The 14,797-nt window shown below is 42.1% G+C and overlaps 1 protein-coding gene across 9 annotated transcripts in view; it reads left to right on the forward strand.

Moving 5' to 3' along the window:
• mcf2l2 (MCF.2 cell line derived transforming sequence-like 2) overlaps positions 1-14,797 on the forward strand; it is a 200,296-nt gene that overhangs the window by 172,973 nt on the left and 12,526 nt on the right. For 5 of the 9 annotated variants that reach the window (XM_086146490.1, XM_086146499.1, XM_086146460.1 and 2 more), the window contains 4 exons: positions 1,706-1,777; positions 2,600-2,707; positions 3,964-4,073; positions 5,013-5,128. In XM_086146490.1, coding sequence (XP_086002616.1) covers positions 1,706-1,777; positions 2,600-2,707; positions 3,964-4,073; positions 5,013-5,128 — 406 coding nt within the window. The remainder of the gene's footprint in view (positions 1-1,705; positions 1,778-2,599; positions 2,708-3,963; positions 4,074-5,012; positions 5,129-14,797) is intronic. The other 4 variants (XM_086146482.1, XM_086146516.1, XM_086146526.1 and 1 more) reach the window with 2 other exon arrangements.

Raw genomic sequence — 14,797 nt, forward strand, 5'->3', positions numbered from 1 at the left:
AGATGTTGCACCACCACCAAATAACACAGTGTTTAAAGGTTCTGCCAATTTTATCTCTTTCTGTATCACCATTGTGCTGGCTTCTGAGTAATAACACTCTGATAAGCCACACTCTAAATGTCATCCGGGAAAATTAAGGTCTGCTTATAAATGGTTGAGCCTGGTGATCCCATCAGATTTACTCTTGAATAAGGGTAGCATATTTTCTGTCCCCTTATCTTTCTATAAAGAACCATCAACTAAAACTGCAGGGTGACTTGAATATTAAGTTGGACACATTCAGGTTTCATGCTGTCAGCACAGCCACTTTCATTTCATACCCTTCCCAACATGCTATTTCACTACTTTCAACAGTATACATATTGACTAAAGTACACACTGGATTTGAATTTGTGGTGAAAAGGTTTGTCTGTGACTGAATTCATAGAGTGACTGTGTTCTTATTACCCTTCCCCTGTTCACTTCTCTCTTTAAATTTATGAGATGCATGGAAAAAGTCAAGCTGTGGCTTGGAATCAAAACAATGTGAGAGGAGAAAAAGCGGCAACAAGTGAAAATACATATTCTTTCTAAAAAGCTACCGGAGTAAGGAAATAAGAATTTTGATAAGGTGACATTTGGAACATAGGGTGACATTCAAAGTGTCCATACAAGTGCAATTTGCTGGTGGAATACAAATGGGAAGTTCATTACAGCCTGGCAGAGTCAGGTAGACACATCAAAACCACCACAAGTTTTATCTCTACTCAGTTTGTTTTTTTGCCTTTATTTTGCTTTTTTTTTCCCCGTCAGCAGTCCAAATTATTTGAATAATGTACAATGGGTGGGAGCATAGCAGGACATGTCAGTTTTAAATTGCTGCAGGGTTTTAAAGTGCTGGGAGTTTTGGATGCAGCTTTTGGTGTAAATCAACTTGTGATTGTATATCAAGCAGAAAGCTGATATTTGGCACATACAGAATTTTGTCACTTTTGGATCATAGGTCAAAGTCAAATAGAACTGGATTGTTTTTCTGCTGGCTCTTTATTACCTTTCATAATCCAAGTTTTCCATCTTGTCATGAGTTACATCCATATCTGCAGACATGGCATAATGAATACAAATGACATGCAGTCTCTTTTTACAGGAAAATGATTGCAAATGAAGAGCATAAATGGCATTAGTGAAGGTGCTATACCTTATTGGCAGGCAATTTGTCCCAAATTTTGTACAAGTACTCGAAAAAGAAAAAAAGTATGAGAATAAAGTTCAGGTCTCTTTGCTGTACCATAAGATCCATCTCTGTAATCCCATGGTGCACTGATTGACATCAAAAATACAATTTTCAAATAGCTAAGGACATAGCTTATAACCGACAAGATCTCAATCTTTCCTATTGTCAGGAAAAATTTTGAAGGGTAAGTCAAATAGATCCATCCAACTCAATCTGTTCTGTGGAACCTCAGTTTTATCATGTCTAATTTTCTCTGTTGTATTCTCGAATTGCTTAAAAATTTTAAATGGATCAATATTTGACCCTTCTTGTAAAAAAAAAAAAAAATGTGCTTAAACTCCAAAGGTAAGCATCATCAGTCACTCTTATTTATGAATAATGGGTTTGAGGAGCCTTTAGCTTAAATAGCACCATTAGGGGGTGGGGGGTGGATAAAAGCTGTTTTACTAATGTCAGTATCCTGAACTTTTTTGAATGTATTCCCCTGGCCAGGTACCCTCTCTGCTAGCATAAAGAGCAAGAGACATGAGATTAAAAGCGATCCAACTCCATTTGGCTATGAAGGTACATAGGAGATATATTTGATTTAAAATCTCCAAGCATGCTGAGCCTTTTAGCATATTAATGAGTCATTCAATGCTGTGGACACTTGATGGAATTTGTCATTCCATCCTCTGTCATTTTGGCTGGGATTAACAAAGAGGTGTGGCATTTGAAATGTGATCCACTCTCACCAGAACTCATCAAACACTGAAGCTGAGATAGGACTATGGTGATTTAGGGACCTCGTCATTTGTATGCTTTATTCTGTCCATTTCCATGGACTTTGTCTGGAAGTTTACACTGGCTAAAACAGAGAATGTAACCTGTATTTCATGGCCTTACAAAAATCCTGTCTGCAAGTGTTTCAGATTTTGACATTTTGTATAGTCGAGTTCTCTACTGTGGAAGTATTTTGGAAACTCTGATGTGGCCTCTAAGGGATGTCTTGATTAACACCTTAAAGATCACATAGCAGTCTATGGAAAGTGACAGGTATCATACTTACAATAAAAATATTCACTATGATTGATTAATGGAGCACCAAGAACCAAGCTGTAAACCTTGCATCACAGTGCCAATGTGTTTGATGAGTTTTGAGTGAAAATGTATTGGGATGAATACATTTTTAGCAAGTAAAGTATTTTGCTGTTCTTTAGGCTTTGTTGGTTCTACTTGGCATGAATTTTAATTTTGCATGAGTAAACCAGCTGCACTGCTGTTTTGTGTTATTTGAACTACACTGGACATATGCTTTTTGAATATGGAGGATGGTCACTTTTATGTGTCTATCATCCTGATTATATATGAATATATATTGGTATAAAAATTCTGGCTCTCCTTTAGATACTTTGCGTGGTGCAATGGCTACTGTTGGGAATCAAAGTATGACATGCAGCAATGCTACTGCTGCTGGGGTCACCTCAGCTGTCCCGAGGTCCACCTCACAACAAGGTAACAACTGTAGAGAAAAACTGTTTTGGAAACACTATTGTGCCTAATTTGACACTCCCTAGCTGATGTTTTTCTTTCTTTTTTATATTTGGCTTGAGGTGTTGGGTCTTTTTTTATATGTGTCACCTTTATATTCTGCCAAAGCAGGATTTCTGGTGTTAATTTCTTCGATTTATACAGAGCATGTTGAATTCAGTAGGAAAACAATGTCCAGCCTTACAGTCATAAAAAGGTAGATTTTTACCATAGCAACATCCAGATAAATTGTTTAAAAGTCATTAGACCTGAAACGTAGTAATGCTATAATGACTCCAGTTTGTTAACATCAATGTACCCCTGTGGTCAAGGTAGATAAATCACAGCAAGTTGCATTTGTTGGCATACAGTGGAAATCTTAATGGATGAAAAAGGGTCCAAAAGTCTCAGACCTCTCTAAAGTCAGAGAACATTTTCCACCAAAACGCTTACCTTCTTCTCATTAAGATGACCTGATTCGATAGAACTTTTTTGATATGTAACATCTCTCATTGCATGCTTGGGAATTCCATTGTAGTTGAGTATTTCTTTGTTTTGGCTTTGTGTTTATCTCTTTGGATTCAGCTCACTGTATTAGATATTCATTGTACTTCCTTTGGTGGTCAGCATGTTAACAGTTAATCTCCCAAACTGTTTGGCCTGCATAATAACAGGCATACATATTCTGAAACTATTACTAATGACAAGTTAAAAGCTAAGAATAAGAGACAAGCTCAGTATTTGACACTTACAAAAAGTTTGCAGGTAAGATTGAAATGCTGTTTACTATTCTTACCAGTTCTGCGCACTATTAATGAAAGAATAACCCCTAGAATGTATTCATTGACTGCTTACAGTCGAAGATCATATCACTGCTTGAGTGCTTCATCAGTACTGTACTTTGTTAACATATGGCTTAGAGAGCTACAGTATATGAACACAATAAAACACAAGACTGGAAGATTGAGTTAAAAGTCAACTTAGCCTGAAAAACAGGCTACCTCTGACCAAAGTATGGACAATGCTTTAAAATAAAATTACATTAAAAGTACTTATAAACTGATTAATACCGACCAACTCACAAACATACAGACTTCCATGATTGTGTTAGAAACATTACTTTACTTTAAAGAAAATTAATTTATTTGTCAGAAACAATCACTTTTCCAATGAACGAAAAACATTCTCATTTTCTGTAAGTAGCACTTCAATGTGTAATTATCTTTTTTGATTCATTGCAGGCTGGACCCAGCGGCATCTCCCTTCAATGGACACAGAGGATTTTGAGACAATTCCTTCAAGCGCAGAGGATTCCTCCAACTCCTCCGAAGAGGAGGGTAGCAATAAAAATGTTGGTAATAATCATAATGTAGCAAAGTGATCTGTGACATATCATATCGATGAGTACTGGTTAAGATATTGACCTATCTGAAGGATATTTCCAGTATTTTTATCCTGTGAGAGTGAACAGGAAATTTTAAATAGTGAAACCCAATAAAAGCCAGAGTTTTGAATAATTTAGTCATGACTTTATAATAGACATGCATTAAGTCCCACTCAACTCAGTCAGACGTTGGCCCAAGTAAAAAATATTCCTTGACCTGGTCTGGTCCGAACATGCTGGTTCCCATAAGCTTTTGGCATTAATCATGAGATCTGGCCTGCTCCTTGTCCTGCAGCTTTCAAATGAGCACGTCTTTCACCTCCCCTTAGTTTTGAACATACCTGCCTTATTACTTCTCATGTCTTGTTAGATGCAGTTCACTGACAACTTGACATTTAAGAAACAACAGAAGACAGTGGAGAATGAGAAAATTAACTGCTTTGTCACTCCAAATACAGTATAGATATGTGGTTTACGAAACAAGATAAATAAGGCGTAAATGCTTGTTACCTGTTTGATTTTCCCGTACAAACAATCAAGGATAACAGATAAATATATCTGGTTTATATAATAAAGAAAAAGTATTTCACCATAACAATAGCCACAACTTTCATCCTACAGTTGTGTACAAGATTTTACAAGGCAGGTATCCTAAGTAACTGCTTCATATTAGGGGTGTGTTATTGCATACCAATTGGTGAGTTGATATAGAGTGATTTGTTTTTCTCAGAAATAGTGTAAAACAGGTTAAGGACCTGTGTAAGGACCAAAAAAATTAAATCGCCATTCACAATGGCTTTCTTGCAAGTTAACGAACATGACTGACCTATAGTTTGTTTGTCAGTTACCATTGAATTTTCTTCATATTGGGACTAGTCAGTTATACTCTGGCTTTCATCTCTGTAGGGTGATACTAGACCTTTCCGGGTGCAACTGACCTACGAGACCCCTGAAGCAAGGCGTCTGTCTCTGGAGACAGGTGACCTGGGCCAGTTTTTAGAGGAAGCTGAAAATGGATACTGGTAAGTTCAATTTTTTACTATAGGAACCAGTTTCACTAGAACAGGGTCTAATTAATGGTTCTTTGGGGGCTCTGTCTACAAAGAGTCTTGCATGTTTTGTAACCTAGTTTTAATATTCTTAGAGCGCTGCGAATAAGTCCTGTATGACCAGACATTAATTTCTAATGTCACTACTATCTTACTACCTACCTCTGGATGGATTAGAGTTTTGGTGAGTTGGGTTTGCAAAAGTTGAATTAGAAGGTTGAGAAACAGATGCAGAGTTGCTGTGTTAGAATTAGAACAGCAAGCGCAGAGCTGGATGTGTTTAAATGTTCATCAACCAAAGCCAAAACAGTTTGCAGCTCATCATGTTGCATCTCTTAGCACTCTGAAACAGTTGCACCTCCATGTGTGAAGAAAAGATGTTATAAATGGGGGCGCTTGCTTGTCCCTAGCTTGCAGCATAATAATCTTTTGTTGAGCCACTAATTCAGTAGATAGTCTGCTAAAGCAACAGTGTTAAATGGCTATTTGCATGTTGGGAAGGCAACCTGCTGGTGGTTGAGCTGTTACTCCAAAGTCTTCACCAAAATCTATAAGAAAACCAGAGGGCAGGTCATTGTTTCAAGGGCATTTATCAACATTCTGTTAACCACCTGTGGCTGTGTTGCCACCTTATCGTTCTCTGGGAGAGTTCAGTGAGCAATTTTGGTCTCAATCTTTCACCACAAACCTGCTCAAATGTATGGAGCAGTACTTATTCTTCTAATTAGAATGCACTTATCATCCCTCTTTCAGCTCATTGAGAAATTGCACCCTTGTGGCCCTTCTATCATTCATTCATCATTTGCAACCACTTGAGCAGCTAGATTACAACAGTGCATCAACAGTCTCCCACAGAGCCAAGATTTAATTGAAAAGGTTACAGCAACAATCGATGAACACAACACAAAGGGACATGGAGGCCCTTCCCATACTCAGCAGTATTTTTCATCCACCACTGACACAACATAGGACATGTATGCCCAAGAGAATCCATTGGCTTTTCATGGAAAGAGCCAAAATATCACCTTCAATAATTCTTATCTGTATCATAAGATCCAATGATCTGTCCATCCATCTTCTTCTGCTTAGCCAGGATCTGGTCACTGGGGTGGCAGCCAAAGGAGACAGGCCCAGACTTCCCTCTCCCTGGTCACTTGATCAAGATCTTCCAAGGGAATTTCTCAGCATTCCCAGGCCAGACTAGAGATATAGTTCCAGCATGTCCTGAGTCTTCCACGAGGCCCTCTCCCAGTCAGACATACCCTTAACTTCTCACAAAGAAGGCATCAAAGAGCATCCTAACCAGATGCCCGAACCACAATATCAGTGCAGAGACTCTACGCTGAACCCCTCCCAGATGGCTGAGCTCCTCGGCATATCTCAAAGGGAGAGCTGAGTCACCCAATTCAGCCATTTTGATCTGCACCCTTGTTCTGTCAGTGGCCAACAGCTCGTGACCATTGATGAGGGTAGGAATGTAGATTGACTGGTTAATTTAGAGCTTCATCTTTTGGCTCAGCTCCTTCTTCACCAGGACAGACCAGTAGAGCGTCTGCATCACTGCTAATGCTGTACTGATCCACCTGTCAATCTCCTGTGCCATCCTTCCCTCACTGGTGAACAAGACTGTGAGATAACTGAACTTCTCCATTTGAAGCAGGACCTCCTCCCCCCGACCTGGATCAGGCACTGCACCAAAAGAACCAAGGTCTTGGGTTTGGAGGTGCTGATTGTCATCCTGACTGCTTCACATTTGGCTTCGATCATGGTGCGATCACGGTCTAATGAAACCAGCAGAACCACATCATCCGCAAAAACCTTGTCCTGAGGCAACCAAATTGGATACCCTTAACACCCTGGCTGCATCAAGAAATTCTTTCTGTAAAAGCTATGAACAGAAACGATGACAAAGGACAGCCCTGGGAGAGTGAAACCGGCCAATTGGACAATGCTCTGGCGCTCATCATACAAAGAACAGTCGGTGTTACAGAGTTCGGTAGTCCATTCTGCCGGAGCACTGCCACAGGTTTCTCCGCAGAACACGGTCAAATGTTTTCTCCAGGTCCACAAACACATGTGGAATGGTTTGGGTAAAATACCATGTGCCCTGAAGGACCATTCTGAGAGTATAGAGCTGCTCCACTGTTCCAAGACCAGGACAAAAACCACAATGCTCCTGCTGGATCCGAGGTTCAATACCCCTTTGGACCCTCCTTTCCAGCACCTCTGAGTAGACTTTTCCAAGCAGACTGAGGAGTGTGATCTCCTACACTTGGAGCACCCCCTCCAATACCCCTTTTTAAAGTGGGGGATTACTACCGCAGTCTGCTAATCTAGCAACACTGCCCCCGCCTTCCACACAATGCTACATAGGTGTGTCAGCCAAGACAGCCCTACAACATCCAGAATCTTAAGGAACCCAGGGCAGATCTCATCCATCCTCAGGGCCCCACCATCAAGGAGCTTTATGACTATCTTGGCAACTCCAGGCCCCTAAATAGGAGATTCCACACCAGAGTCCTTCAACTCTACTTCCCCATTGGAAGGCATGTTGCCGTGATTAAAGTGACGTTGGAAGTATTCCATCCACTGATCCACAGCTTCACAAGTCGAGGACAGCAACACATCATCTCCACTGTACATTGTTTACGGCATACTGCTTCCCCCTCCCGAGCTGCCAGATGGCAGACCAGAATTATCTTACCGCCTTCTGAAAGTCATTCTCCATGGCCTCACCAAACCCCATGCCTCAGAAATCAACACAGCTGCATGCTGCGTGGCCTCCTGGTATCTGTCAGCTGCCTCCAGAGCCCCACAAGCCAAAAAGGCTTGGTAGTACTCCTTCCTTGGCTTGACGGCATCCCTCACTGCTTTGGTCCACCAATGGGTTTGGGTTTGGGGCAAAGATCAACTAACAGCCACAGCTCTGGTCTGCCCGCCTCGACAAAGGAGACACAGAACATGACCCAGACTCAATGTCTCCCCCTCCCCCAGGATGTGGTTGAAGCTCTGCTGGAGGTGGGAGTTAAAGCTCTTTCTGTCAGGGGACTCTGTCAGACGTTCCGAACAGACCCTTAAAATGCGGTTGGGTCTGCCAGGTCTGATTACCGTCCTCCCCCACCATCAGAGCCATCACCAGGTGGTGATCAGCTGATAGCTCTGCCCCGCTCCTCACCCAAGTGTCCAGAACATACAATCTCAAGTCCAGTGATACAACCACAAAGCCTATCATCGAACTGTAGCCTAAGGTGTGCTGTTGACAGGGGCACGTGTGCTGAGTTGAAGTCTGAAATATGCGATTTGTACTCAGCATGTTCATTCCCCTCCTCCAACCAAATATATTATATTTTGAATAACTGTTGGCAAAGTAAAACTTTGAGAGACTTACAAATCATTCATGTCCTTAAAATCCATTCTTTCTAACCAACCGCTTGCAGACAACATGAATTACAAAATCTCAATTGATGGGTTTCTATAACTTCATCTTAGACTGGGATAGTAATTAAATCCATTTTTGCTCACTGTCCATCTATGGAAATATTCAGGCCTTTGTTTTGATCAGAGCATCTTCAAAAATCAGTAAGATCTCCATTTCAGTCGCTGATTTTTCATCTGTTCATCCTTTGCTAAAGTTATGTTGACTTCAAGGATTTTGCTGACACACTGGGGAGTATGAACTGTATGAATACGAGCTTCCCCCGTTGAATGTGAAAGCATGTTTTTCTTAAAACACATTTTAAATGATTTCCATGAATGTTAAACCTCCCGGCAGTGCCTGCACATGTGATGCCAGGTCCTGCCTTCATCCCACCTCGACATCTCTAAATACTAGACAACTGGCAGAGGATAATTTATCATAGCATCCATTATACTGTGTTCTTTTTTATTTGTGGGTTGTGTAACAATTATCATTACTGGTTCGACTCAGACTGGGAGCCCTTCTTTGTGGAGATGCATGATTGCCCCATATGTGCATAGGTTTAACCTGCCTTGGCTTAATACATGTTAGTATCCATTTTATGAGCCTGAATAGGACACATAGAAACAGAAGATTGATGACAACATTCTAGCTTAATGCATGGGAACACACCAACAGTATAAACTATATCTATAAATCGTGACTTGTCTCAGACCATTGAATAATTAAGGCCAACATGTAATCACAGATATTAGATTCTATTGTACTGCCAGGAAATTTGGGTAATAGTTCAATTTCTTGGCATAACTTGGTTTAATTTGTGTTCATTTTTGACCCATACCATTTTCCTGTTGTGCTGGTGATCTGGTATGACAGCTAAGAAACTTCACAGGGCTGCTGTACATCCTGATCATCTCACATGACACCAGTCAGTTAAACAAATGTTTGACAAATGTGATACATCTTGAGAAAGTCAGTGACAGCCAGGCAAGTGAATTAGTGCTACACATTCCATGGCAGAAACCCAATATCAGAAATAAAACTTTTTTTTAACATTGAACAATCTTTCAATGTGCTGCTAAACAGAGTATTTACTTTTGTCAATATCGGAGCATAATCAAAAATGTGTGTGATCATTTACTGTTTAGTATACCTTTAAGTGCACGAAATGTTTTTTGCATTTTACCTGCATTATCTGCTTTATCTGCCTTAATCAACTCCACCAAAGAATAGATATGTGACTTGTGCAATAAATGGTGCTCTGTCGGCCTGTTGTCTCTTTCTGCGACAATTAAAGCCTCTGTGCAGCTGGTCATAAATTAAAGTTTCATCCACTGTAACATTATCCTAAGCACTAGGAAATACTATAACAAAAAACAAAATGTGTAACTCATGGCCAATTGCCAAACACAATGGCTTCAGATGAGTAATGAATAACTTTCACCACCGCATTTTTTTGATGCATCTATCATTTTAGCTTGATCACAAAACTGCAGCTACTGTCTATCTGTGAAAGCGCCTCTGGCAGCTAATTTCAAAGGAGTGTTTTTGGCTCTCTGCATTTAAATGTGACTAATAATCTGTTAAAAAAGCAATGCTCCCTTGGAATATGCTCATTTTTAATCATCTCATGCATATTTCAGACCTTAAAATATGTCATTGATCTCCGGCCTCCTCACTTCAGGAAAAATTAAGAATTCATAGGGCTTCTTTTTTTTCCATTGTCTTTTTGTTGGATCAAAGTCAACATGAAACAGTATAGGATATTACACAATCAAACCAATGGTCAGGATGAGCTATAGGGTCCCATTTTCATTTATGCAGGAGTGTATGTACATCCATTTGTGTTTCTGTAGGAGAAAATGGGCTGTTTGTAAGACCAACTTTAGGGACAAGCATGTGCAAACAGTCACTTTTTTTGAACACAAACACCTACAAATGTACCTCCCAAGAGCCTGTTGGACCATTCCAGATTTGGGTGATGGCTTCAAACTGAAAAGGCATGCACACACAATGTTCTTGTCCCAGACCCTCTGGGCTTGTTGTTGGCATTGTATGTGTGAGAACTGAGAGCACATTGGCATCTCCAAACATACTGCCAAGACTGTCAGTGTTTGAGTAGAATAAAGCAAGAATTACTTCACACCAATTTCTAATGCCAGAAGCTTTTAGCAACCTGTAAGTCTTCATATTGAGCTTTGATGTACTTGGAGGCCAGTGGCTCAGATACTTAGTCCCACATTATACTTGTGACTGGGGACCAGAAGTGATCAGACAGTCAAAGTCAGGTCATTTTCTGCTACTGTGGCTTCAACTAAGTTAAGAGAAAAATAGGCCTCTCAGTGTTCCAGCTGAAATTGCATCATGTTGTTACAGCTTTTAAATTTTCATAGTTTGCTTGTTTCCATATGAGGAAGATCAGGGGGGCATATATGATGTAGTAGGGCAGTCGGCATCGGAATAAACTGAACTGGGGGGAGCTCCTTGGATAATAACAGTTTTGAAACTTCTTGCAAATTCACATGATTCTCTGCACTTTACATCCAGCGTAGATGCTGTACTCAACTGTTCATTTAACTTATGTTTATTTATGTCTGCATCCAGCCTGCACTTTGTGAGTTTGCACACTTAAGCTACAGTCAAATTTTAAGGTGTCAATCTGCATCATCTTAACTTGCACAACCGAATGAACACAACTGTTTAAATTTCAATTTGCATGCCCTGTTTTAACTTGCACATCTTGTTAATACTGTTTACATTCCCTTGCAATGTTTGCATTCCTCTGCACGGTTTACATTTTTATGCAGTAATATGCTTATCATTTATTGTCGGTTTGTTTTTTATACCTATAACCCTAAGCCATCCTGTCAGACATTCTACCAATTGCATGTGTCACAGGTCACAGGGGGCGGACTCGGGCAGGGAACCACACCTCAGAGCAGAATCTGGGTTTAAAGCGCTTTATTTTGTGGAACGGCAGGTAGGGTGTCGCTGGTAAGTCCCTGGCCCCTAGACAGAGTTGCACAGGGCTGGGTCTCACCAGGACTGGTTGCAGGCAGGACAGGCCCCAGGCAGGGTGGCAGGACGGGTTGCAGGCAGGACGGGCCCCAGGCAGGGTGAAAGCAGGACGGGCCCCCAGGCAGGGGGGGTGAAGGCAAGAAGGGTCACAGCAGGATCTCAGGAAGGGTCACGGCAGGGTCAGGGTCCAATGTTACACCAGCCAGCTGGGTCCGGTCGTAACGGGGTAAGGAAGGGTTACAGCAGGGTCCAATGTTACACCGGCCGGCTGGGTCCGGTCGTAACGGGGTAAGGAAGGGTCACGTCAGGGTCCAACGTTACACCGGCCAGGTCCGGTCATGGCAGGGCTCCGCAGTGGTCTGTGGTCCACAATCCCCCAGCACCAGGGGGAGCGTGCCGCTGCCCTTTATAGGGATCTCGATTAGCGGCATCTGCTGCAGCTGGCGCCGATTACAAATTAGGATCAGGTGTGATACCCTGACAGCACGCCAAGAACGTAATATGGAATTCAGTGCTCCAACATGGAAGGAGGGTACAAAGACTGTCCAGCAAGCAAGGAAAGCATTGGCTCCAAGACCAAATTGAGTCCTGTACAAGATCTACAAGTACGCACCAGGTGTCCTAAAGATCCTATGGAGTCTTATGAGAACCGCATGGTAGAGATTGTGCCTAAAGTGTGGCGTAGGGCAGGACAGGGGCTTATACCAAAGGAAAAGGATGTAGTCAACATCACTAAATTATGCCTAATCTCCCTACTGAATGTGGAATGGCTGAATACTTCTTCTTCGTCTTCTTTCGGCTTTTCCCGTCAGGGGTCGCCACAGCGAGTCAACTTTCTCCATCTAACCCTATTCTCTGTATCTTCCTCTCTCACACCAACTACCTTCATATCCTCTCTCACTACATCCATAAATCTTCTCTTTGGTCTTCCTCGAGACCTCTTGCCTGGCAGCTCCAATTCCAGCATCCGTCTACCAATACATTCACTATCTCTTCTCTGTACATGACCGAAATATCTCAGTCTGGCTTCTCTGACCTTCTCTCCAAAACATCAAACATGTGCCTTCCCTCTGAAAGACTCATTCCTGATCCTATCCATCCTGGTCACTCCCAAAGAGAACCTCAACATCTTCATCTCTGCAACCTCCAGTTCTGCCTGCTGTCTTTTGGTCATTGTAACAGTTTCTAGTCCATACATCATTGCTGGTCTCACCACTGTCTTGTACACCTTTCCTTTTATTCTGGCTGAAAGTCTTCTATCACATAGTACCCCTGACACTTTTCTCCACCCATTCCAACCTGCTTGGACCCGTCTCTTCACCTCTTTTCCGCACTCTCCATTGCTCTGGACTGTTGACCCGAAGTACCTGAAATCCTCCAGCTTCTTGATCTCCACTCCCTGTAGCCTCAATGCTCCAACCAAGTTCCTCTCGTTCACACACATATATTCTGTCTTGCTGCGACTAACTTTCATTCCTCTCCTTTCCAGAGCATACCTCCACCTCTCTAGATTTTCCTTCACCTGTTTTCTGCTCTCACTACAGATCACAATTTCATCCGCAAACATCATGGTCCATGGGGATTCCTGTCTAACCTCATCTGTCAGCCTATCCATCACCATTGCGAACAAGAAGGGGCTCAGAGCTGATCCCTGATGGAGTCCCACCTCCACCTTGAACTTCTCGGTTACCCCTACAGCACACCGTACCAGTGTCTCACAGCTCGCATACATGTCCTGCACCAGTCTAACATACTTCTCTGCCACTCCAGACTTCCTCATACAATACCAGAGCTCCTCTCAAGGCACCCTGTCATATACTTTTTCTAGGTCTACAAAAACCCAATGCAGCACCCTCTGGCCTTCTCTGTACTTTTCTATTAGCATTCTCAACGCAAATACTGCATCTGTAGTACTCTTCCTAGGCATGAAGCCATACTGCTGTTCACAAATGTTGACTTCTGCTCTCAGTCGAGTTTCCACTACTCTTTCCCATAACTTCATTGTATGGCTCATCAACTTAATCCCTCTATAGTTGCCACAATTCTGCACATCCCCTTTATTCTTAAAAATAGGCACCATCACACTTTGTCTCCATTCTTCAGGCATCTTCTCACTCTCTAAGATCCTGTTGAATAATCTAGTCAGAAAATCTACCGCTGCCTCTCCTAGACACTTCCACACCTCCACAGGTATATCATCAGGACCAACTGCTTTTCCACTCTTCATCCTCTTCAATGCCTTCCACACTTCACTTTTACTAATTTGTGCTACTTTGTGGTCTACAATAGTCACCTCTTCTACCCTTGCCTCTCTTTCATTTTCCACATTCATCAGCTCTTCAAAGTACTCTTTCCATCTTCCCATCACTCTTCTAGCATCTGTCAATACATTCCCCTCTCTGTCCTTAATCACCCGGACCTGTTGTACATCCTCTCCATCTTTATCTCTCTGTTTCGCCAACCTGTATAGATCATTCTCACCCTCCTTACTATCCAATGAGCATACAAGTCATCATAAGCCCTTTGTTTTGCCTTTGCTACCTCTATCTTTACCTTTCGCCGCATCTCCCTGAACTCCTGTCTGTTCTCTTCAGTCCTCTCAGTATCCCACTTCTTCTTCGCTAACCGCTTTCTAAGCATACACTCCTGCACTTCCTCATTCCACCACCAAGTCTCCTTATCTACTTTCCTTCCAGATGACACACCAAGTACTCTTCTACCTGTCTCCCTGATAACACTAGCTGTTGTTGTCCAATCATCTGGAAGCTCACCCTGACCACCCAGACCCTTTCTCAACTCCTCCCTGAAAACCATGCAACACTCCTCCCTTTTCAGCTTCCATCATTTTGTCCTCTGCTCTGCCTTTGTCTTCTTCTTCTTCCTTGTCACCAGAGTCATCCTACAAACCACCATCCTATGCTGTCTGGCTACACTCTCACCTACAACTACTTTGCAGTCACTGATCTCTTTCAGGTTACCTAGTCTATACAAGATGTAGTCTACCTGCGTGCTCCTACCTCCGCTCTTATAAGTTACCCTATGTTCCTGTTTTTTTCTGGAAAAAGGTGTTCACTACAGCCATTTCCATCCTTTTTGCAAAATCTACCACCATCTGTCCCTCTGCATTCCTATCCTGGATGTCAAATCTGCCCATTACTTCTTCATCCCCTCTATTACCTTCACTAACATGTCCATTGAAGTCTGCA

This window comes from Fistularia commersonii, chromosome 1 (genome assembly GCF_037954325.1).
Source record: "Fistularia commersonii isolate RoL2024-O1a breed Wild chromosome 1, RoL_Fcom_v1.0, whole genome shotgun sequence".
Lineage (NCBI taxonomy): Eukaryota > Metazoa > Chordata > Actinopteri > Syngnathiformes > Fistulariidae > Fistularia > Fistularia commersonii.